This window comes from Limanda limanda, chromosome 17 (genome assembly GCF_963576545.1).
Source record: "Limanda limanda chromosome 17, fLimLim1.1, whole genome shotgun sequence".
Classification (NCBI taxonomy): domain Eukaryota; kingdom Metazoa; phylum Chordata; class Actinopteri; order Pleuronectiformes; family Pleuronectidae; genus Limanda; species Limanda limanda.
The window spans coordinates 17,391,965-17,415,124 of NC_083652.1; the positions used below are offsets into that span (position 1 = coordinate 17,391,965).

The window sequence follows — 23,160 nt, forward strand, 5'->3', positions numbered from 1 at the left end:
TTTATCACTCAAAAACTAAGTTTATCTGCCTGTTCTGATATCTACTGTGTGAGGGTGTGTTATTTAAGAGACTTGATTGACAGTGACAAACTGTTTGTATAGATGGACGACACGTTCCTCATTCTATCCAGTAATGAAGCCAAAATATCCCGGAGATGAAAGATGCTCTTTAGCACGTTAGGGGCCCGAGACAGCGGAGTAGTGATTGGGGTATCGAGGTCCAGGCGTAAGTCAGTCTCAGTTGCCAATCATGATGTTTAAGCAAAATCTTATTAACAGAAAAATTGCACCAGGGGACAATCCAGGGGCTTTGGTTACATACTGTAAATGTAATGAAGCCCCGCCCACCTCAAACCAATGAGAAGATAAATAACACTTAAATACACACAACTCTGATACACAAATAAATCACGTGATAACAGCAACTTCTCCATGAAACTGATTTAATAGATTGTTAAAAATAAGGCTATGATGCTGTCTTAGCAAACACTGACCAGAGGAACCACCGTCATGGTGTCTATTGGGTTTTACAGATGGACACAGAGTGAACACACACATTCACCACACGTTTCAACAATGTCAATACACACACTGACAAATGTCTTTCATTCCTACATGTCCACACACATGTACTGTACACACACACACACACTATAGACATCCATCCCACCCAAAACGGTGGCAATTAACAGAGGTTTAGCCGCTGACTTTGCATTGGTCTCTTTAAAAAAAAAAATCATGCATAGCTTAGAACATAAACGGGTTGTTTGAAAAGTTATTGTTTGCACACTTTGATCTTTGTCAAAAATTCCCAACAGGATAACATTGATTTCTTTTATTTAGCCATTATTAACAATCGTGTAAACGCATTGGACTATTCCGTTTACAATAGCCTCCTATTATACTTATGTAGAAAGTTACATTCTGAACCAAGATAGGCTCCATAACAAAGGAAATAAATACTGGAATGGCAGAAAAGTAAAGCACACCAAAAGTTAATATTTTGAAATAGACTGAAGACCAACAGTGGTCCAAGTTTTCAGATATAAAAACAAATTAAAACACTTGCTCAATATTGGAATCCTTCGGTCATGTCAACAAAATAGCCTTCACTTAATGGAAGTGTCTCACAGATGAATACAAAACACTCACGATGCCCAAAGCAACAGAAAAATAATGGCAAAATTTGCCTTCCAGGCCTCAAAATGTATTTCTAACAACAAAACAAGGAATGATGAGGCAATCAGGAGAGAAACTCTTTAGTGCTGTGTGCATGTCCGTTAGAAGGTGCCACACGGAAATGTTACTTTTAGTCCAATTGCCTTATTCAAGCCTATTTTTCAACAAAACATACATTTAAAACCTTCAAATTATTACTAATGAGACGTTTAAAAGATAAAACAAAAAACAAATAGTTTCACGGTGCATCTTCTTTCGTCCTTTGGTTACTGGGGTGTCACCTCCCTATAAAGACTTGCCGTTATGTTCCCTTTTACAAAAATGTTGATTAATGAGCATTGTTCCTGTTATTTTAAACCGAATAAATAAATAAATGTAGCACATGGCAGTTCTTCTCAATGTCAGGCGGATAACATCTAACATCTTAAAGTGCCGATGAGCGGAAGCAAACAGGAAGCACCGAGATGGTGGCACGGGTGGATTCTTCTCGGGCAAATAGATGAGGGTTGAGCTGTAAAATGGCCCGAGAAGGCGAACACACACACACACACACACACACACGGATACAGGATTCCCTTCATTCCGGTTAATGCTAACCTACAGTACAGTAAGCTGGGTCCCCTATTAACAGGAAACCTTACAGTACCCTAACTGCTCTGATATGATAAACATTCCTAAACATAATCCTGCGGCTCGGTTTCATTGAATTAAATAATGTTTTATTGTACAGCTTTTACTCAATAAAAGTACATTTAGTTTAGAGGAAATGTTTGTTTGTGGATTGCTTGTTTGTGAAAACTGGTTTTCTACTTAGCAGATCGAACAGTAATCAGCCTGTCTGCATGAATGTATTCTGACCTGTAGGTGTCACATTTACACACCCAGTCCTAATAGTATGGATAATAAAAAAATGCTTAACACAGGATAGAATTCATGACTCCATTCTCACTTGTGGTTTACAAATGTAAAAGTCTTATGTGTGTAACATAAAATATATTCCATTCGAATGAAGACTCCCTGGTCCCTTTTCAACGACTTCTCCTGAATCCTTCAAGTACTTTTTCCTTTTTGTCCTTCACATCTAAACCCGTTTCTGACGTTTTGGAGACAAACGATCATACTCACAGTATCTCGCACCTTCTCATGACCTGACTTGAGCTTTTTCCTGCGTGCACCTGCTTTCCAACATGCGCCCCGGCAGAAGGAAACACTCGGACCTTGGACGTTTTCTTTAAGCCGACACAAACCTCACTTTTTTCAAATTCATAAACAATAAACTGTACAAAACATGGACTAAAAATAATTGTTGTTTTTTTACAAAGTAGTCAACTACTCAGGCATTAAGAACAATCAGTAATATCAAATGTAAAACTTAGAGGAGGACATGCGAGGATTGGAGGGAGGCCCTGACAACAGTTTGTCAGTTGTTTTTTTTTCAATCATTAGAAGTTGTGACCTGCCAGACGATGAGGTGGCTCTGCTCAGCCTTGGTGGGGGCCGACTGCTGGTCGGCTGTCGGCTCTGATAAACCATCCGACTCCCCACCTTCATCACCTGAGGAGGAGGAAGACGCAGAGTTAAACCAACAGCAGGTGAATCTCAGAGGAGATGTGGCTTGATTTAACCAGTCAGGACATAATATACAGATGGACTTCTATTACTATTTTGTGTTGGAAACATGATGATCTCACCCATTCTGAAGTCAATGTAGCCTTCACCTCCACTCATGACCAGGTGTGTTTTGGGCTCGGAGGTGGCTGTGTCAGAGGATTCAGACGGGGGGTCATCGGAGCCTGAATCTGCGCTACCTGGAGGAGGCATTGCCTGACCTGTGACAAACGCAATCATATAACCAATACTCTATATCAGACTTTTGTTACCTTATCATCAAAGGCGAATCATATTCTGTCAACTTTCATATAAAGTTTGTCAAAAAATATATCATAATAAAGATTAAACACAAGGCTGCAGGTAAAAAGTTCCACAAAGGCATAGTTTTGTCTGAGCTGCACTTGCGATAGATATTCAATTTAATGATATTAAACCAAGGAATGCAGCTAAACCTCAAATTTGCTGCAAACAACATTTTGCTTCAATAATAATAACTACAACCTATTAGTAATATCGACTACTAAGTCAATATTTATTGAATAAGAGCTGATAATTCTGAAGCATTTTTTCACACCACCACAAATGTCCTGTTGTCGCTTACCTGGAACGGTGACAAAAAACTTGACAGCATCTCGGTGTCCATGGAAACACAGCTGGGCGTGGGCCATGGAGCAGTATGGCACAAAGCTGCCTGGCATGGCACAGTCTGAGGCGTCATCACCGTAAACCCGTACAGCGCTGCCGGGCCGATTTGGCACAATTCCCGTTGTCTTGTTGGCTGCAGATCGAGAAAGACAGACATGAATAAAAGCTGCTGTGGATATAGGTTTGGCGCAACAATGAAGATAGTTTGTGCAAAGAATAAAATTTTCTTGACAAAATGATCAATTAACAAACATGAAAGGGTAAGAAATGAAACAAAATAAAGTAAAAGGACCCAGCTCTCCACCATTTCCACTGCCGTGCAGCATACACTTTACAAACGGTGTTGTGTGAGCCACGCAGTCACTGTGAGACCTGTATCCATGGCAACCCAGTCGTCTTTTCAACAAGTAGCGTCAGGGAGGTAACAATTGCTGTCCTGTCTGAATGGGCCTCGAGAGGAACGTGAGAAATGGCAGAAAAGGAAGTACGGCAGCCAGGACTGAGAGAGAGGTGAAGAGGTGAGGCTGTGTATGGTGTGATGCTGAATCATCCCAGAGGAACAACAGGGAGGCTGAGGTCTGCGGCCTTCGAAAGGCTAAAGGGGAGGTGGGATATGAAGGAGGGCGTGGTAGAGGGCGTCGAGAGGGCAGAAGAGGAGGATACGAGTTTGAGTTGTTTCCACTGTGCTTTGGTTGAGGCATCGATTTTAAGCCACACACTATCAGAAATATAACAGTTTGTCAAAGGCTGAAACTACACATTGTTCAAGATACTTATTGTATCACTAGCCACATGAGATGTATTATCTCTCCAGCACGTTCTAGATCTACCTGGGGGTCTTCTTCTACTTGGACTACCAGAGGTGGAGCAGCCGCTCTACTCTCGCATTAAGTGATCTCATTCTTTTGGTCACACTAGTCACAGGTGAAGGTTGGAATGTTTATTGAAAGTTTAGCCTTCCAACTCGCTCCCTCTTTAACACCAGGGTCCAGGTCTCACATGTTTTCATTTAACTGGGTCCATTACTGTGGTGGTGGCGGTAATACACAGTGGGCTGGTGATGCCGTGCAGGAGTGTGATACCTTCAGACAACGGGATGGAGATGATGACACCGTTTCCTGTCCCCACCCACAGACGACTGCAGGACACCACAAGAGCTGTGATTCTCACGAAGGAGAAGCCCAGTTTACCGGTACCTGCAACACACACACACACACACACACAGTCCATGCTTAAAAATCATCATTTACATCAACATTATACAGGCGATTCCCTAACATTTTTGTATCTTTTGTGCTCAAACCACATAACTTCAGATTGAAGGTATCTCTGGGCAACTTAAGCCAATGAGCATTCCCCATAAAAAGAAATGTGGTCCGGTCAGAGATTAGATTAGGTTTTCCGAGAGAGGGGGGGAAGAGTTACCAAGCATTTTGCTGACGTAGGGCTCGATGTCCACGTCCTGGAGGTGCTGGTAGGTGTGGGCGTGAAACAAGCGTAGGGTTGAATCCAGTCGGATGGACACCCAGATACCATCTCCAACCCAGGCCAGCTGTCGCACCTGGCTCTCCTTGCGAGGATGAACGTCAAAGGACTTCTGCTTTGCCATGACAGGATGAGAGGAGGTGAAGTTAGAATTTTGTGAAAATGTTAAATGAAGACATGTTTTATATAAAAGGCAAGTTTGAACCAGTTTTGATGTTATTTCCCTTTAACCCGTTAAAACCTAATGTGCCAAATAGAAACGCACTCTCGAAGCACTACTTGAAAACAACCACCTAAATCCTGAGAGTTTTCTGAAAGGCTGACAGAGTGTTTGCAACATAAACAAATATACATTTATATATTCTCATCTAGATTTCCTTCATCTTCCTCCTCCTCCTCAAACAAGCCTCTAACCAACTGAGCCTTGGTCCGTGGGTCAGAACGAACATTGTCTAGGTCTGCTGTACTCTGCTTCAATATCACTCCCGTTGCTTTGCTCGTCAGCAGTTGTGTGAAAGGCTACTTTAAAAAACTACTCTAGAAGGGAGAGGCACGCAAATGTGGCACCCGGTCTTAATGAGTTAACAGTAACAACAAGCCGGAGAGGCGTTTGATTGACTGCAGATGTACCTCTATCCTCATGGCCTTGGGCTGGACGACGTAGATCTTGTTCCTGTAGCCGCACCACACCTTGTCATGGACAACGGTCATACAGCGGATGGAGTGGTGGGGCCGGCCCAGATCCAACAGGTGATAGTTAGTGAGGTCCCACTGTCCGTCTGCTGGGGAGAGACAAAGGCATGAACAATATACATATGAGGACAAGATGTATTCATTTATTGCATTAACATTAAATGATTGTAGCAGCCTGTGAGTTGAGTGCTATGCCACACACTTACTAATGCTTCTGTGGAAAATTGCTAATGTCCCATCAGCCAACGCTACCAGGACTCTCCCTTTAACATGCCTGTAACACATCAAGATGCTGGTATAGGTAAAAATAAAACGTATATATATATTCAATCACTACACAACCAACTTTGTACTCACACTATACTGAGGATGGAGTCTTTGAGCTTGATGGCGTGCAGACACTTTCTCCATCGTGCCACGGACGAGTGGACATAAAGACTTGAAAATGAAGAGATGGACAGAGAGGGAAAACGTTACTGGTGAAAGTATATGTGAAACGCTTTGCACAAAATGACAACAACAGAACCACCATGAGGTGAAAACTATAGTAGCTCCCCCCAGTGGTCATTCCCATGCTCACCATCCATTCTGAGCTCCGAGCCACATGGTGGGGAGGGCGCTGCTCATCCTCAGGACATCCCCCTCCGACGGGTCCGAGTCTGGAGGAAAGGAATCCTCTCCATCCTGCCCGGTGCCCCTGGATCACAGGAGACACAAGTTTCATCAGGCAGCAGTCTCACACTCATGATTCATAATGTTGTCTCTCGATTTTGTTGTCTACCAGGGAAAGAAATAATTTAAGACTGACATTTTTTGATTAATGTAGTCTATACACAATACCTGTTTTTGTGAATTTCATGGTGAGAACTTAATAATTAAGCAAAGTAACAAACAATCTTACTTTCACATATCTAAGCGTTAAAGAGTCAACAATTTCATAGGTTAGGATCGAGAGTAACAGTCCTAACCTCTGTGCGTCAGTAGGCGAGGAGTCAGTGGGTCCCACCCCCAGCGGGTCGGTGAACACATGCTCGGTGTAGATTCCCGGCTGGTTTTGTTCCGCCCCCTGGTCCTCCTCTCCCTCTTCACCCACACCAGCGGTAGCTTCTGTTGCTTCTGTTGCCTCCTCCGCCGGAGGAATCCCATCTTCTGCTGGACTCGACTCTCTGGACAGCTCAACTGTGGGTGGTTTAAAATAATAGGGAGACGGAATGATAAAGGAACTGTTTTAGTGAGGGTTCAAACACAAGAGGGAAATGAAAATCATTGAGGTGATTTCCAACTACCTGAGCCAGAGATGGCGCTGTGCTCAGCCGGATGGTCTGTAATACCTAAGCTGGCTATCTGTGGGACTGCAGTGGTCCCTTCTGCTGCCATGGCTCCATCGCTGCCTGTAGACCCCACACTAGCCACACTGCCGGCCAGTGATACCACATCACCCTGGTTAGAGTCCACGTCCTGTGGCACCTCCTCACCTGTCGAAAAATCTGACTCCAACACCCCTGAATAACAGACAATTAACGTCACTGTCAACATTCAATGCTGACTGGGTCGATGTCAAATAGAGAGAAACCCACTAAACCAACGACCACAAAACAAAAAATGTCCCCATTCAGCGTACCAGGCACACTGGCAATGCAGACGACGTGGGTGTTGCAGGCATAGAAGCTGTCAAGTAGGTCAGATGGCTGACTTGCATCCAGCACCATAACCTTGGTGGAGGAGTGGGTGCTGGTGCACACCCACACCCGACTGGATGTCTCATCCTGAAGTATCAGCTCCTTCTCCTGCTCCACTTTCTCCTGATCCTTACAGAGGGAAATCGAAGTCAGTCTACAGCTTTGACAGAATTTAAAGCAAAGCGTGAGAAACTCAACGAACCTACAAAGTGTGGTTCCAGTTCAAACATTTTAATAATACAAAATCCAACCAATTACTTTAAGTACTTAGCCTTACCTTATTCTCTTGCTCCAGCTGGTCCAGGCTACCCTGAGAACCCTTCGTCTGCTTCGTGAGCTCTGATATCCTCCCCCCACACAGGTTGACCCCTGCAGCACACCACAGCTGGGAAACAGAGAGGGATCACACTTAATCTCATGCTTCTAGTTTGCGTTATATAGAAGTTTATTAAATGTACTACCTTCATAGAAGCATCTTTCTGATCGAGAGGTCTCAAGTACACCGGTACAGGTAAGTTCACTTTGTTCTCCACCTGTTCACCATTTGCCACCTGTATGAGTAGAAGATGCAAAAGCCATTCAAAAAAAAGAAAAAGGTAACACAATCAACACCACTTAAAGCCAGCATTCTTGAAACAGACATGGAGTAGAACTACTGAGCTAATGCTGGAATTTGCTGAACCATTTTAAATGTGGTGCTTGGTATATTGTTACTAACTACATAGACATTCCCTTGGAAGAACAGCTCCCATAGATAAACAACACAAATGGAGCAGTAGCACCCATCGACACAGTAGAGAGTAATATCAGTAACCTTTCATACCTAGGTTAAATAAAAATGTAAAATGAATCAAGTCAGTCAGGGCCTGGAAAACTGCTCCTGAACCTTCTGAAAGTTATTTTTATGTCACTGTGGCCTCAGTGTGTGTCCAGCTCCATCTGCTGGATAGTTAAAAAAGTATTTTATATTCAGTTATGGCAGAGGAGCAAGGGGGGGGCTTTTCTGTCAGGGCCCTCACTCTTTGGCAAACTCATTATCATCTTTTAAATCTCTCCTGAAGATACATTTTTATATGTGTGCTTTCCCAGGTCTTGGGGTCTGAATTCACCTTTAACTTACCACTCATTTTTTTATTTACTTCTTATCTTGCTCTGATCTTACAGACGGTTTTAATAGTTTTATAATTTACTTTTTTCTCATCTGTGACATTTTACTCTTGTATTTCTGCTCTAATTCTGCGTGATCTTCAAATTGCTTTTACCTGTTGAATTCTAACTTGTAAAACACTGTGTGAGCGTGTAAGGTGCTAAATCAATAAAGTTTATCATATTATGTAGTTATATGTATCTTATTTGTTTTACTTTAACTCCTTATTCCTTTCTCACCTTGTATTTGCTGGGCAGGCTCCAGCCGTGCGCAGTGACTCGTCCATCCTCCTTCTGCATGTGGGCCTTGACTTGTCTGTACTGGGCTCGTTTCTGCTCTTTACGCGATGGTGAACTACACTGGTCCTTTCTACAGGCAAAGTAAAGACACATATACATTATATTGTACATGTTCATTGTCACAGGGCATTATGGGAAATAAATTCATGCATGTTGCAATGAGTCATGACGGACTTTATGCAAGATTTTACGTCTTTTTCTGAATTTCACTGGGCATTTCCACATTGATAAAATGCACCACACTCGCAGTGACTTGACTCTGTTACTTACTCTTCATTGAGGAAGTCAAAGGTCTTGGACTTCTCTGTGGGGAACTGGGAGAAGGTGCTACTCCTCTTCACCATGCCGCCCGGGGCGTTGTACTTCACGTTGGACTGGGACTCCACCTTCTTCCCAGCGGGGGGACTGGAGGAGGAGCTAAACAGTCTGCTGAAGCTGCAGGTGGTGAAGTAACAGAAAGCCAAGAGGGAGAAACAGAGCAGACAGGAGTGCAGGGAAAAAGCAAGGGAGGGGAGGGGGTCATCAACCAACCAGACAACCAAGGAACTTCCAACAACAATTACTGTACAGTGACATAGAGCATGCTGGGAGTTGTGGTTTAGCTGAGCACTTCCTATCGTGTTCCATTTGTGTCCTCACCAAGTATCAACAGCATCAACTGTAGATGTCATTGTACCAGTGTTAATAAATTGTTAAAGTCCCTATGAGAATCAGCATATATCCATGTATATATATATATATAAAGACATGGAGAAAATAGTTTAAAAACTGATGTGTCACCAGCTATCTATATGATGTAATTTCCCACAACTGACTGGATCTAGCTTATTTTCGAGACGTAAACTAAATCTGAAGATAAAACGAATTACACCACCCGACCTAAGATAGAACATGAACATGTGTCGTGGCTGCTGAGGAAGCTCTGTCCCTCTTTAGCTGCCTATGAGCAGACGGAGCAGGAAAACATCAGAAGGCACACAGCAGGCAGGAGACAGGAGAGCCCAGGGGCACAGGGAGAGTCACTTCTGAGCAGTTTGTGATAACAAGAACTTATACACTGCACGGAGAGTAAACGATTATGGATAAAGACACACATCAGAGTTGGATCCGTTTGTAATGGAGGAGCAGTTCAGGGAGGAAGTTTATCACATCATCTTTACCCAATGCTGCCAAATCAAAAGCACATCGCGGAGGAGATGAGGAAAAAAGTGCGTGTGAATGATTTGAGAAAGCGAGTTAACTTGGTTGTCAAAACTAAAGCCCTGACGAAAAGGTAGATAATGTTGTAGTTCATTTTAAAAGCACTCACAACTGCCAGATGCTCGACTTCTTCTTTTCTGTTAGTGTTGGATTTTCCCTCGAGGCCCTAAGGAAGAGATCACGTTAACTCAGTTTTAAAGTACAGGTGGAAAACAGTAACTCTCATTTGAATGAAGAGGGGATTGTGAACATGTGTGAATTTGCAGCTTCCTGTTCTGCACCTGATCATCTCTGTCCACCGCACCGCTTCCTGTAGCTCCATCAGTCTCTCCTTGTACTGGTTTCTCTCCATCAGCACTCGGGCCATTTCCACTCTGGTGAAACGCTTCCTCTGGGCTGTAGGTACATCACTCTGTGGCAGCACACAATTACACCCACACATGACCTCACAGATTCAGTTTTTAAGGATTGAGCAAGGATCTCAAACATAAAAAGGTGGGGAAGACTCACATCTTCTTCATCTTTAGTTTTGTGTTTCACTTCTTCCATCTCCACTCGCACTCTGGAAGAGACCATTTATAACAAATGTGAGATCACTGGAACCATTCTGGTATTTGACTACTCACGAGAGCTGCAGTTACGCATCTCAAACTTGCTGTTATCACCGTTACTCACTTTTTGAGTTCCTCCTCCAGGTCTTTGTTCTTGTCCTCCAGCTTGGCCTTGGCCTGCATTACAGCATCCATTTCTCCCTGCAACATCTCCTTCTCACAGGTCAACTCGTCCACCTTCAATATTAAGTCTTTATTCACCACGTTCAGGGCGTTCCTAGAGAGACAGAGGACATTTTAGGATAATAATTCAGTACATTTATATTTATTTGTCCTCTGGGGACTGATAAATAAAAGCCATTAAACAATAGAATTTTTATAAAGATGGATGGCATGACTTCTCCCCAAAGTGGAGCCATAAATCCTGCCTCCTCCATGTTAACATTAGGTATAGTGGAGGATACAGGATAGTGGTAGGAAAGGAGACGTGTCGTCCATCTTTACATAAGCTCTATTCACTAAACAAAAACACTATGAATTTTGTTCTTACTTTGTCTCAAGCAGTTGTGAATTCTCCTGAATTAGATTTTCAACTTCCCGGCCCATACCTGACCAAAATGGAACATGACGTTAGAATATTCTTAAACGGAAATCAATCCGACAACAAGCTGGATCAGTGACCACATACTTACTATACAAACACACACTGTTGATTATTTGTACTAAGATCAAATATGGAACAAGGCACTACCAAGGTAAGGTGTGAAATATCTCCTAGTGAGATATTTGTCACTGTAGGTTTCACAGCACAAGAAACTACCACACAACACACAAACCCACAGCACGTCACAGGACAGGAGAAGGATGGATAGAGTGGGTGAGGTCTTACCAATCAAACTAAGGTCTGAGATAACCATGCAATCCAAGTCAGGCGGAAAGAATAAGGGAGAGAGAGAGAGAGAAATGCAGAAACAGTTTGAGACAGTGGAATGACCAAAACGATGGAGGAGCCAGAGCTGAACGTGTAGCTGCTGACTCCACAAGCAAAACAGGAAGGAGATGCTGCCGAATCTCTAAGACTAGTTGAATTCGACAGTCACAACAGTAGAGAGAAAGAAAGGAGGAAAACACAAGGGCAAAAAAATATTTTAAGCTGTAAAAAGAAAAGTTAGGCCAACAAAGGAAGCGTTAAACTTCCATCACTCATGCACCAAACTCTGTCAAAAGCAGTCAATTGTAAAACTATAAACTGTGAACTACTACTAAAAGCTAAGCATTACCAAACATAGGGAGGGGGAGGCTATGAGCTGTATCGATGGCGGATATGGCAGAAAGTGAAAAATGAGTAGGGCTCAAAAGGGACATAACAGAAAAAAAATTGAGCTAAGGAAAGGTTGGAGGTCATACACACCAGAGTACTCCACTGGGATTATGGACAAAAGCCAGGGGATGAGACACGGGGAGAGAGAGAGGTGATGTTACCATGGGCAGATTGCTAACACTATCACATCTGAACCAAAGCAAGCAGGTGTTGGAGGAACAGAGAGTTGTGAACTAGTGCCATCAGTAAGAAAACATGGCAGCAGAGCTTCAGTAAAAACGTTTTGAAAACCCCGGAAAAGCAGTGATACATTGAGAAGAAATATTCAGGGTTGTTATGTATTCATTTGTATGCATTGACCTCAAGAAACACAGTTGCAGTCAACTACAGTAAGAACAAATTATCTGAAAATCACAGCCTGGTGTAAAGTAATCTATGCTTCACAGAGTATTATTTTCTATATATCGGGACTCCTCAATGTGTATTATTCCACCAAAGCCAGTTAGATTACAGCCTACGTCACAACAATACAGATGAAATATATCTAGATTTAATGTCTATTATTGTTCCAATGAAGACAGAGATCTCACTTACCCAGCAGATCTGCCCCTTCATCCACATCCCCTATTATCCCAGTGCCCGCAGATGACAGCTCCTCAAACAGAGAGTCTGTATTGCGGTCGAAGGCCATGTTCTCGATGCCTTTGGTAGGAGTACTGGAACAGTAATAAGAACAGGGGTTGATGTTTTGCACTCCATTTACTTTACAACCGAGTTTGGACTCTGCCCTACAGCAGGTTCTCTGTCGTACCTGCAGAGCTTGTATCCAGCGAGATCCATGTCCAGTTCAGGGGTGGACTCAATGATGTCCTGCACGTCTGAGCTGTCTTTGTTTTCAGGCAAACCTTCAGGAGACACAGAATGAGCCAGATTACTAAAGAGAAGGATGGACAAACAAAATGTGGAAAAAGTGCCCTTCTCTGTGGTGTTTATAGATTAAAGATTATTCTATGACAACCGTACAGAGTTAACACAAACGTTTATATCCACTATGGTAAAGGACAAAAGAGAGAAATGGAGGAAAGTCAGTTTCATGATGCTTGAACGTACCCACTGATATGGATCTGGTCCCTGGAGCCGCCTGCACCTCAGTGCTCTTACTGTTCCCATTTTCCTTCTCCATGTCAGATGCAGTCGTGGACATTGGTGTGGCCGACTTGGAGCCGGTGAAGTCCGACAGCTCATCCTGGAAGCACGGGGGACGGGTTTATGGCAACATTTACAGGTGGCTGCTCAAAGTCAAGGGTGAAGATGACACGTTAAATGAACCAGTGGCGCGATGAAGAAATAACCACATACTGAACATAACAACACAGATGTTACACTTCAGTGGGCTGTTGTAAGAACAGAGAAATTGCTAAGGAACTGCAGATGTAAACTTGCACAATCTTTAAGCTAACTCTGGTACAAGGAAACAAATTGCAACATTTATGTAAAGTATTGTACATGGTCCCTTTATAAATAAAATAATAATAATAATCTTAATTTAAAGGCTGGAGATTCACTAAATATACTACACATGCAGTATCACAGAGGAGAGCTCCAAATGAAGTCAAAGTGAAAGTCTACTTCTAAAATAGATTTTCTGATTTGGCTTTTGGCTCTCTGTAAAAGTAAAATCTTATTGGACCATGAAAAGCTAAATCTGAAATGCTAAACTACTAATTTTGTATAACATCACGGTAAATTAACACAAAAAAAGGAACTTGAAACTCTCAATAAAAGATGTGAACATATTGAGGATAGTCCTATGTCTCAAACATGAGCAACACAAACACAAAGTCCACACAGAGCCACACAGATGCGGGGGGGTGGGGGATTGCGGCGGCGTCACACAACATTGACTGAACATAAATTATGACCACAATGAGAGCTGCCATTCTACCTCTAATACACAACACAAGACAACTGACACAGGATCCAGAAAGAAAGAGTGACATTTAAAATGCACTACGTCTAATGTTACACAACTACAACGTTTAATGTCATGTTATTGTGCAATGAGTGATCAGCAAAGATCTACATGAGTGAAGAAAAGAAGCAGGTGAAATAAAAAACATATATATTTTTAACTGAAATGAAAAGGCCAGATGCAACCATGCTGTTATTGAATCTGACGGATGAATAATTAACCAGTTCCATCTGTGACACAGCTGATTGTCGTGTGCACTTATTTTGAAAGAGCCCGACGTGGCCTACAGACATGGTTGCATGTAGCACACTCTAGCCCGGGTGGTCTATGAAGTGAGGGTCAATAAATGCACAAGGTGAGAGGCGAGGCTTTTGAAAAGATGAAACAGCGGCGTGAAGGGATCTACTGATGCGGGCACACACCGCTCATCCAACTACCTTGCAGTCGTCTGCCAGTGAATTTCCCCAAGTAGAGTCCTGCGCACTCTTACCCTCCCTGTCCCTTGGGGGGTCGACATAGTCCAACTGCTTGTGGGGGGGAGAGTAAGAATGAAGCTCAAATGTGCAGAAGCAGGAAAAGAGAAAACCATACACCTCAAAGTGTGCATGTCTCTGACATGAATGTAAAAGTCGTATTGTGTGTGGCAAAATATAAAGATGCGTGTGCCTGTGGGTTTTTAGCACGTGGCTAATTCATAGCAACAGTGTTTCTTAATCTATTTACTTGCTCTTTTCTTGACAATCATTTTCTGAATATAATGGTTTTAATATCCTTTATAATTATGTTCACCAATTTTACCAAGTATACGAATAAATAAAATGAACGACATGACAGCTCCCCAGAGCACCCCACTGGTGGTCGGCTGCAGTATAGGTAATAATAAGCTGCGTCCTCAGACATCACCGGCGGGTAAGGTCCGGTAAATCGGGTCCGGACTTTGCCTTACATTTCTGTACAGTGAGAGAAGGTGGATACGCATCGTCTGCTTATAAGTTGACAGAAAACTCGTTTTGAGCAGAAATCTGCCTTTCTTTGACTTGTGTGATAGAATTTGTTTGTTGTTTAGAGAAAACAAGACATTTCATGACGTCATCTTGTAATCAACAGTTGCTGCTGCACTTAAACAAGTGACACTATTACTCGATAGGGATGTTATGTGATATTTCAACTTTATATTTATTTAAAGGGTAGGTTCAAACAATAATGACCTGTCCATCTGCATAATAAAGGGGTTATTGGTCCTCGATAATTTTGAAGGCAGACAAAAGGAGCAGTCCTAAAAGTTCTTCAGAATTTCAATATCAAACTTCTTTATTTTTTTTTTTCGGTTTATGTTTAGACAGTGTTTTGCTGCTGAGCCACAGAAACACCAAGAGGGAGTTTGGTATCTTCTTGATCTGACTTATTGACTGAACATCTGAATGCAGCTTTACAAATAAAGATGAGTGTGTGTCGCCACAGCACTTACACTGAAACATTTTTTTTCAGAGTGATCTCTTTGCGGCCAAGAAGAAGAGCCACCAAAAAAATAACACACGGGCATGTAAGTATTGGTTTAAAATAAGGCTTAAAAAATAAGAGCTCATCCTTTGTAGAGCAGTTATTTTGTCAAGGTCCCTTTAATTGAAACAAACTATATGTAATGTGTATATAATAATTATGCCAAATTCATGGGCAATGAGATGGTTTTGCGTTATGACTCATATTGTGGATGGAAATTAGATCATGGCTGCCATGCAAGCTAATGCACGTCATTAACCTGTCGTTTTTTTTCTCACTTGCCAAGGCAACAACACCCACTCCTTAAAATAAATATGACATCTCATGCTCAACTCAGAGAGCTAGTCTGCATATCAAAGCCATTCGTGTTCAAAAGACCTCGGCTCGACAATAAACGTCCTGTGGCAGCTATTACATAAGAACCAATCACATTCCAGCTGGCCCCCTTTCTCCCTCAGTGACTGGCTGCGAGCCATACAGCGGCATCACTCCCATCATGCACTGTGCTGCTGAGCCGATGCCCCAGTTTAAACAAAAACGCAACAGTGGTATGAACAAATATTGTCACCCTCCAGGTCTTAACTGCCACCGACACAAACATGGCTCACATAACAGAGGTGTTTCGGAGAGCGTCACTTACATAGCAGCTGATGGAACAAAGCGTTTTGTGCAGAATTCAACTTGAGCTGAAATCACTTAAAATACACATCATAAGACAAAGCTCAGTATAAAAAATTGCACCTGCATCAAAAAGAAAATTGTCACCATCGTGAATATTCATGAGATACATTTAATGATCTCTTTTGACTGCTACCCTGGTGGAAGTTTGCATATTCATCAATGGGTAAAGAGGAGGATGTCTGAAAACAGAGATTGTCTTGTCAGATGCCTACTGAAATACGCTTGTGCACGCCTGAGCCTTATCAAAGGCTCTCTATTTTTAAATGGACCCACAGCCAAACCTTCAGATCTCATACAGGATAGCTGGAAACACTCAGTCAGGCAGTGCAATTAGAGAGATTATATAATTTTCCAGATTTAGATTTTTTGTATTCTATAGACAAAGAAAATAAATGTTTTGTGAGTTAACTCTGAATATTAACTACTGTTCAATCGATACTACTCTTCATTATTTGTCATAAATTTGGTAACTGCCATATGTCCACTAATACTCCAATTCAGGACAGAATACTCCACATGCCTTAATTTGATTATTATTTATTCTGAGTACGACCTCATTCTGGTTCAGCCAATCAGAAAATGCTGTTTAAATGTCTTACTTGGACTATTGCTTTAATCTGATGATATTGGTATATTGGTGTCCACGTAAACGTGTCTATTTTGTTTGTTTCATTTACAATAAACTGAATTTAGACAAGACAATTAGCATTTGACACTTCACCATATAAGACACGTAACTGATTAACATATTATAAAGAAAAAATGAGAAGGACAAGATCAAAAAAGACAAGTTGGTCTTTGAGTCAGATCATTTCTAAATTCCCTATGTGAGTCATGAGGCTGATTTCATGTAGTCTGACCCTGACATGAGTTTATTTTCTGCAGAAATAAAAAAGGCACACAGACACACCCACCTTGAGGCTAGTGTTGGACCGTGGTTGTGTTGAGTCAGTGAACCTCCAGCGTTCTGTGCCCGGCATCTCCGCCTTGGCCTGCGGGTCTGGGATGAGTGGAGACGCCCCACCAGGCGAGGGGAATATCCCCAAAGAAAGAGGCCGTTCTCTCCTGGAGTGGTAAAGAAAGATTTAAGAAAAAGCTTTCTAATCACGCTTTCTCGAACTTTCTCAGTTGGTTCCGTCGTAACCGCTTAAACCTGCAATATGTAATTCCGCTGCTAGGGGTCACTTAATCAAAACAATAACAAAAGAACTAGTTTGATTCTTTTGTGAAGTAGTGTGGGATCATGGGATTGGATGAAAATGTACCTGACACAACTCACAAACATATTCACTGATGAGGTAATGTATCAAAGCTGGATTCACAATACACAGCAAACGGCAATGAACAATCACGATCTATTACGAGTGACCAATACAAACACAGTGGAAGTTATAGCAGAGATGGACATCCTTACGAGGTGACCAAAATGAAACATCCTGTTACCTTGAATACATTTGGGGATTTGTCTGAGTTTTAACATTGTTGAAAACATTTTTTGGATAATGTAAATAGACAAGTCAACAAAATATATATCATAGGTCTAGTTGTTCTCAGGTTTGGTTCATGATATTTTAGTCAAGCAAGACATTCTTCTTCATGGAGCTCTCCACATTTGTTCCTTAACACAAAAGGACCTTACCTGACTCGGCCGAGTGCGCTCGAATCTGAAGTCTCGTTAATCTGCTGCATTTTGATCCTCTCTACATGCTCCATATAGTTATGGATCATCTGCAGAAGTCAAAGCAAAAAGACGCAGAGGACACCAGTCATGAATATCATGGAGGATCACAAGTCGACAGCATTTCCTTCCTTCCTCCCTCACTTACCTCTGAGTGTCTCTGATGGAGGGAGTTGTATTCCTTCTTGATCTCCAGCTCTCGTTCTTCTAACCTGCCGACTGAAACAGTATCGTGTGTGAATTATTTTCAAAATGCAAATTATTAAAAAAAAAAACAGGAACTAGGAATGAAAGTTTATGATGCAGAGTTATTTCAAATCGTGTTTTGTGAGTTTTGGTGTAATCTCACTCAAATGGGCTTCAGTGTTGGGCTGACTTAGGAAGTGACAAAAACATCTAATCCCCTATTAGTGTGTCAGATTTAGCCTGAGCCACACTGAGAGCTGCTGTGGCAGACGGATATATAAAGCCCGGATATTATCAATTACAGCAGCTAAAGCATCTGCATGCCATGTGATGATGTCTCGTCCATGTGTGTACTTTCACACTACCGGGAGGTTTCATTTTGCTTATTTGTGAGTCATCAGATTCACAGAGACATGTAATGAAGTGAAGTCTGAAGTAATCCCTCCTGTACATTTGATTAAGTGATAAATAACGGAGTGAGGAGGCTGAATGTGCGGCTGAATATCAAAGCTTAAGATTAAATAATGTAACCTTCTTAAGGTATTATTTCTTTAATGAAGTACAGCGGGGGGGGCGGGGTTTTTCTATGTTTGTTAGTTAGTTAATAACAGAAATGATAGAAGTCCTCATTTCTTCAGAAGAACATAACATCATGTTCCCACAAACATCTGCAGACAGTGGTCAAAGATCAATTTGCCCTTATGACACCAGGCGAGTTAGTTTCGTACTTAAATAGGAATACCACAAACAATAGCGCTATCCAGTTTGCAAAAAATGTATAAATCTATATTTTAGCGACGTGTTTTCCACACATTGGATTAATACCACTCATCGGTGCACATGAGTTTCAAAAGTTCATTCTGGGACAGAAATAAGGCAACACAACTTCAGAACAAAATAAACTTGTATTAATTAATGGTAGACTAGTGGAACTAAATCCAACATAAAGCCAGAAGAATCAAATCAATTCTGTCATCATCTTATTTACTCTAAAGTAGCGGTGGACTCTGTCCTTAAAGTCTTGAGATGCAATCCGCTCATCATGTGCTGCCACATATAATAATAAATAAATGATTTACCATTCAATGGGACTGGCAGAAGGACGGCTTGACACATGGACTAGTTAAATGGAAGGTGAAAGCTCAAGGATCTCTTTTTTTTGGGGTGGGGGGGGGGGGTTGACAATACAAACAATCACAAAAAATATATATCTGATTTCCCAGAATGTGCCAAAAACTGAGCTACTAAGAAATGCATGTTTTCATCTCACAGCTTTGTGTAGTTGCATGATGCACATGACAGAAAATCTCAACCAAGAGCATTGCCTCCATTAATCCACCAATATGATGGGCGGTGGAGCACCGCTGCATTAAGAGGGTGGGAATAACAGAAATCCTATAATCCAATTACTGTTAACCCCGCGAAGAGGGAGAAGAGTGTGTATGTATGTGTGTGTGTCTGTGTGTGTGTGTGTGTGTGCAATAAGCCATGAGAAAGAGAGATCAAGTAGTGTAGAAGACGACATTAAGAAAATAAAAAATGACAAAAGCAAAATAGCTTGCGTGCGTGCGTACTTTGGTCTGCATAGTTCTTGATCTTGAGCTCCAGTTGCCGGGAGTGCGATTCCATTCTGTCCACATGGTTCTGCAGGTCCTTCTTCTCCTGTTCGTGAGTGTCCTCAAACTCAATGAACTTCTACTCACAAACACACACACACAGAAAGAGAGAAAGAAAGACTTGGTCAGACTCCCTGAAACTTAATAAAAAATCCATCATTTCAAATGTATAACCTGATGCAGTTTAAAATGGGGATCTGGTCTTTATTTTACATAAGCTTCCACAGCTAATTTCTTCTGTAGTCTTCTGTTAATGTTACTAAATTAATGAAACCATGAAGGCACCACCCAAAAAATGTTTCACTATCTTTATATGCACCATATAAGCACTATAATGCAAGTGTACTTTATTGCAAGTAATTAAGTTTCAACAAAGAAAGCTGCTTTTTTCAATGAGAAATTAATATTTTTAGCTGTTTGTCAAAATCGAGAAAACAAAGCTAAAGATCCTCTGTTTCACAGTTTCTCAAATGAGAGAATGGACTGCAGGTGGGACAAAACTTTTTTATTTCTTTTGAAATATATTGACTTAACAGCAAAGGCTACATGTGAACATACAGTGGCTCTGAATCATGACAACAGAGGCAGGATTTAAAGTTATTGCTTCATCCGGAAATTCCGGTTGCTCCCATTTTCCTCCTGGCCAGACCTCTGAATGGGAGAGTGTGTTTGTGTTTGTGTCAGCGTCCACATCCTGTCCAGCTGAGGCCCTAAAGTGGCTACCCTTCTTCCTCTGGGCACATGAGAGTTACTGTGCTTTGACATACAAACGCACGTTACAGACTGCTTAGCACTAAATGACTGAAAAAGAGACAAATTTTGTATCAAAGTGATCTAACTTCAAATCAAACCTTAAATTTATTCAGAGCTGAAACAACAAAAATCCATTAGGTGATAAATCTGGGACATTGAATTAATCCTTCACATAATTATTTTGGCAAAAATACCAAAGATTCACAGATTTTCTTTTTTTTCTTCCTAAATGTAGCTGGAGGTTTGGGGGTCAGACCAAACCAGGGATGTTTTGAGTCATGATAGGCAGCAAAAAATAGCCACCAATGAGGAACAGTAGTAAAACTGAAAGCGTTTTTAATGGTAGGAACAGCTGGCAAGATGCCTCAGGCTCAATCGTAATCAATGACCTCCACAGTCATGGATATTACAAAAAACTACACAATTTCATTTTGTGTATGTGACCTCAAACGACACCAGAGCTGATTGGAAACTGGACAGCTAAAATAAAGGTTTTTTTTCTGATTGTATACCCAGCCAAAGAATGACTTGTTGTAAAAATCCATATTCAGTTGACAAGTGATGAATGGGTAGGTCCCCTTCTCATCTAGAAGCAGCCCCCCCCCCCAAAATAGAAATGTGACACCCGCTGCTACTCTTGCAAAGTGTGAAGCAGGGTTTAGGTCTGAAATGCAAACATTAAAATTTAAGACCAAACAAGAGGGCTGGGCAGAAATTATAAATGCAAACTGAGGAGCACTCCCTTTCTGTTAGTTTCTGACAAAGGAGCACATGACCTGGAAGTAATCCCTCGCCTCTCCAGCAGGCTGGTTGTACCCCCCTGCTCACTCCTCCTCAGGTCTGTGGACTAAGAGTCTTTGCCAGGACAATCCCACAAACACTGGCTTAATGAGTATATGTATATATATATAAATGACAGTGTGACACCACAAAAGTGCAGGATGCTACTGTCAGTTTCACTATTTGTTTGATTGGTCGCCATTCTGCTTCAATGTCACTTTATGTAGACAGGGGTCCCTGCTGTCCTGTCAGAGAACCGATCTGAGACAGATGGTCTGAGTCACATCACGTCGCCCTTCGTACAGAGGCTGAGGGCCTGGAGGCGGAAAATCTGACACACATGTGCAGCCTGTCATCATCTGAATAACAGACACATTTACATGTACACCAAGGGTCCAATATTAACCTGATCAAGACACAGCCATGTAAACAGTATTTCCTGATTACCTTAACCTGAATAAGGTTTTTGTTTCCCTTCGACAGCAGAATTACGCGAAATCTACGGGACGGATTAGCTGGAAGCTTGGTGCTACATGATGCCTTACAGCCTCTCTATGGAGGCCGCCATGCAACCTCACCTGTAGGTGTCACTAAATTCTACACACTGAATCTTTAAATTGTTTCTTCTCCGCTTTTCAACTGTTTCCTATTGTTTGTCTTCAATTTTAATCTTGAACTAGTCAGGCACCTTGTGACTGTTTAGATGCAATAAACATAAAGTCACAGTGATGGCCCATAATGCTGAGTCACTTCTCCTGCTGGGACTCCACTGTTATCTGATGCAATAGGGATGAATAGATCGACTATAGGTGTGTTTGTTTTGTTTGTCAGGATGAAGCTGCCATTTAGATATATATTTTATTTTCTATTTTAAATTTATAAAATAAAAGATTAAGATAATCTATTTCATTTTTTGTTTGCAATTACTTTAGCATTGCTAGAAGGGGACTGTGACTCAAGCATTTCATTGCCAGCGACTGCTGTTGTGCATTTGATAATACAACTCTTGAATCTTGACTATAGGTGTGTTTGTTTTGTTTGTCAGGATGAAGCTGCTGCTGCTGCTGAGGGGCTCACATGCTCGGAGCAGTGGTTCCAGTGGTCCCAGTCATAGGTCCCAGTGGTGTCATGTCAGTGGGCATCCACAGCCAGCACCAGGGCCCGTGTTCGAGTCTGACGTGAGCCACGACGCTGCCTTGTTTACATCCCCACGTGTGAGGGTAAATTCACCGCGGAGGGCTGCAGGAGGAGGCGGGCAAGCACCTGCAGCCGACGTGTCCCCGCCTCCTCCAGGAGCCCGGAGGAGTCGGAACCATCACTCACCTCCTCCGCCTGCTTCCTCAGCGCCTTCTCCCGCTCGTACTGGGTGATGAGCTGCTCGTTGTCCTCCTTCAGCAGCTCCAGCTCCACCTCGTGCTCCTGGTTCTCCGCGAACACCGAGTCCAGGTTCTCCAGCACGGCCACCACCAGCGGCATCAGCTCCTTCACCACGTCCTCGTCGTACTTCCCGATGAGCCGCTCGAACTCGCGGTAGATGGAGTTGGCCAGGCCCGACACCCGCTCCGACATCACCGCGGACGTCCCCGGGTCGTCCTGGTACACCACGCCGTCTTCCAGCTCCATTTCCCCCGCTGTCCTCTCCCCCCGCTTTCAGCAAACAGCACCGCGTCTCCCCGCCACTATGGACGCGTTTATCCACCAGGAAAGCAGCGTCCCTTCACACGGGCCGGGGCATCGAGGACACACACAACACGACCGGACCCTGCGAGACGAGCTACGTGGATTTCCTCCTCTTCCTCGTCAAATGCTGCGTTCACAGGCGCTTGGAAACCTGCGTCTTCTTAGCTTCACCGATGGACCACGCTGAACAGTGGGGGTGGAATCAGAATCAGGTTTATTATTAAGTAAGTTTGCACAAACAGGGAATTTGACTCGGTAATGTGGCTCTCAGTTTCCTTACACAGAATACACATCACAAAACAAAACAATACAATACAAACAGTCACAAAGACAAAACAAAATACAAACAGTGCGACGGTCTAAGAAAAGAAGTGCAGGGATAAATATTAAACGGTATGTGTATTACGGTTATACAGTGAGGGTGAAATAAAATAAACATAATTAAATACAATTATAATATATATTATACATTATATAATATCATTTTGGGAGTAACTGTACAGT

The 23,160-nt window shown here is 42.3% G+C and overlaps 1 protein-coding gene across 3 annotated transcripts; it reads right to left on the reverse strand.

The window, feature by feature from the left end:
* Positions 1–426: 426 nt before the first annotated feature.
* Positions 427–22,767, reverse strand: spag9a (sperm associated antigen 9a). 3 transcript variants are annotated; one of them, XM_061089519.1, is made up of 30 exons: positions 22,300–22,767; positions 19,402–19,522; positions 17,790–17,860; positions 17,603–17,691; positions 16,878–17,028; positions 14,220–14,306; positions 12,921–13,056; positions 12,622–12,715; positions 12,405–12,526; positions 11,040–11,097; positions 10,614–10,766; positions 10,449–10,500; positions 10,220–10,350; positions 10,048–10,104; positions 9,009–9,173; positions 8,679–8,808; positions 7,754–7,843; positions 7,570–7,677; positions 7,235–7,421; positions 6,900–7,115; positions 6,582–6,792; positions 6,194–6,310; positions 5,971–6,051; positions 5,820–5,887; positions 5,551–5,699; positions 4,861–5,032; positions 4,518–4,631; positions 3,392–3,568; positions 2,871–3,008; positions 427–2,733 (listed from the first exon to the last, which is right to left on the reverse strand). In XM_061089519.1, the coding sequence occupies exons 1-30, from the start codon at positions 22,597–22,599 to the stop codon at positions 2,615–2,617; spliced, it is 3,864 nt and encodes a 1,287-aa protein (XP_060945502.1). In that variant the 5' UTR covers positions 22,600–22,767; the 3' UTR covers positions 427–2,614. The 3 variants fall into 3 exon arrangements, with proteins under 3 accessions (XP_060945502.1, XP_060945500.1, XP_060945503.1); XM_061089517.1 differs by having other exon boundaries at positions 5,551–5,702; XM_061089520.1 differs by lacking the exon at positions 14,220–14,306.
* Positions 22,768–23,160: the final 393 nt, after the last annotated feature.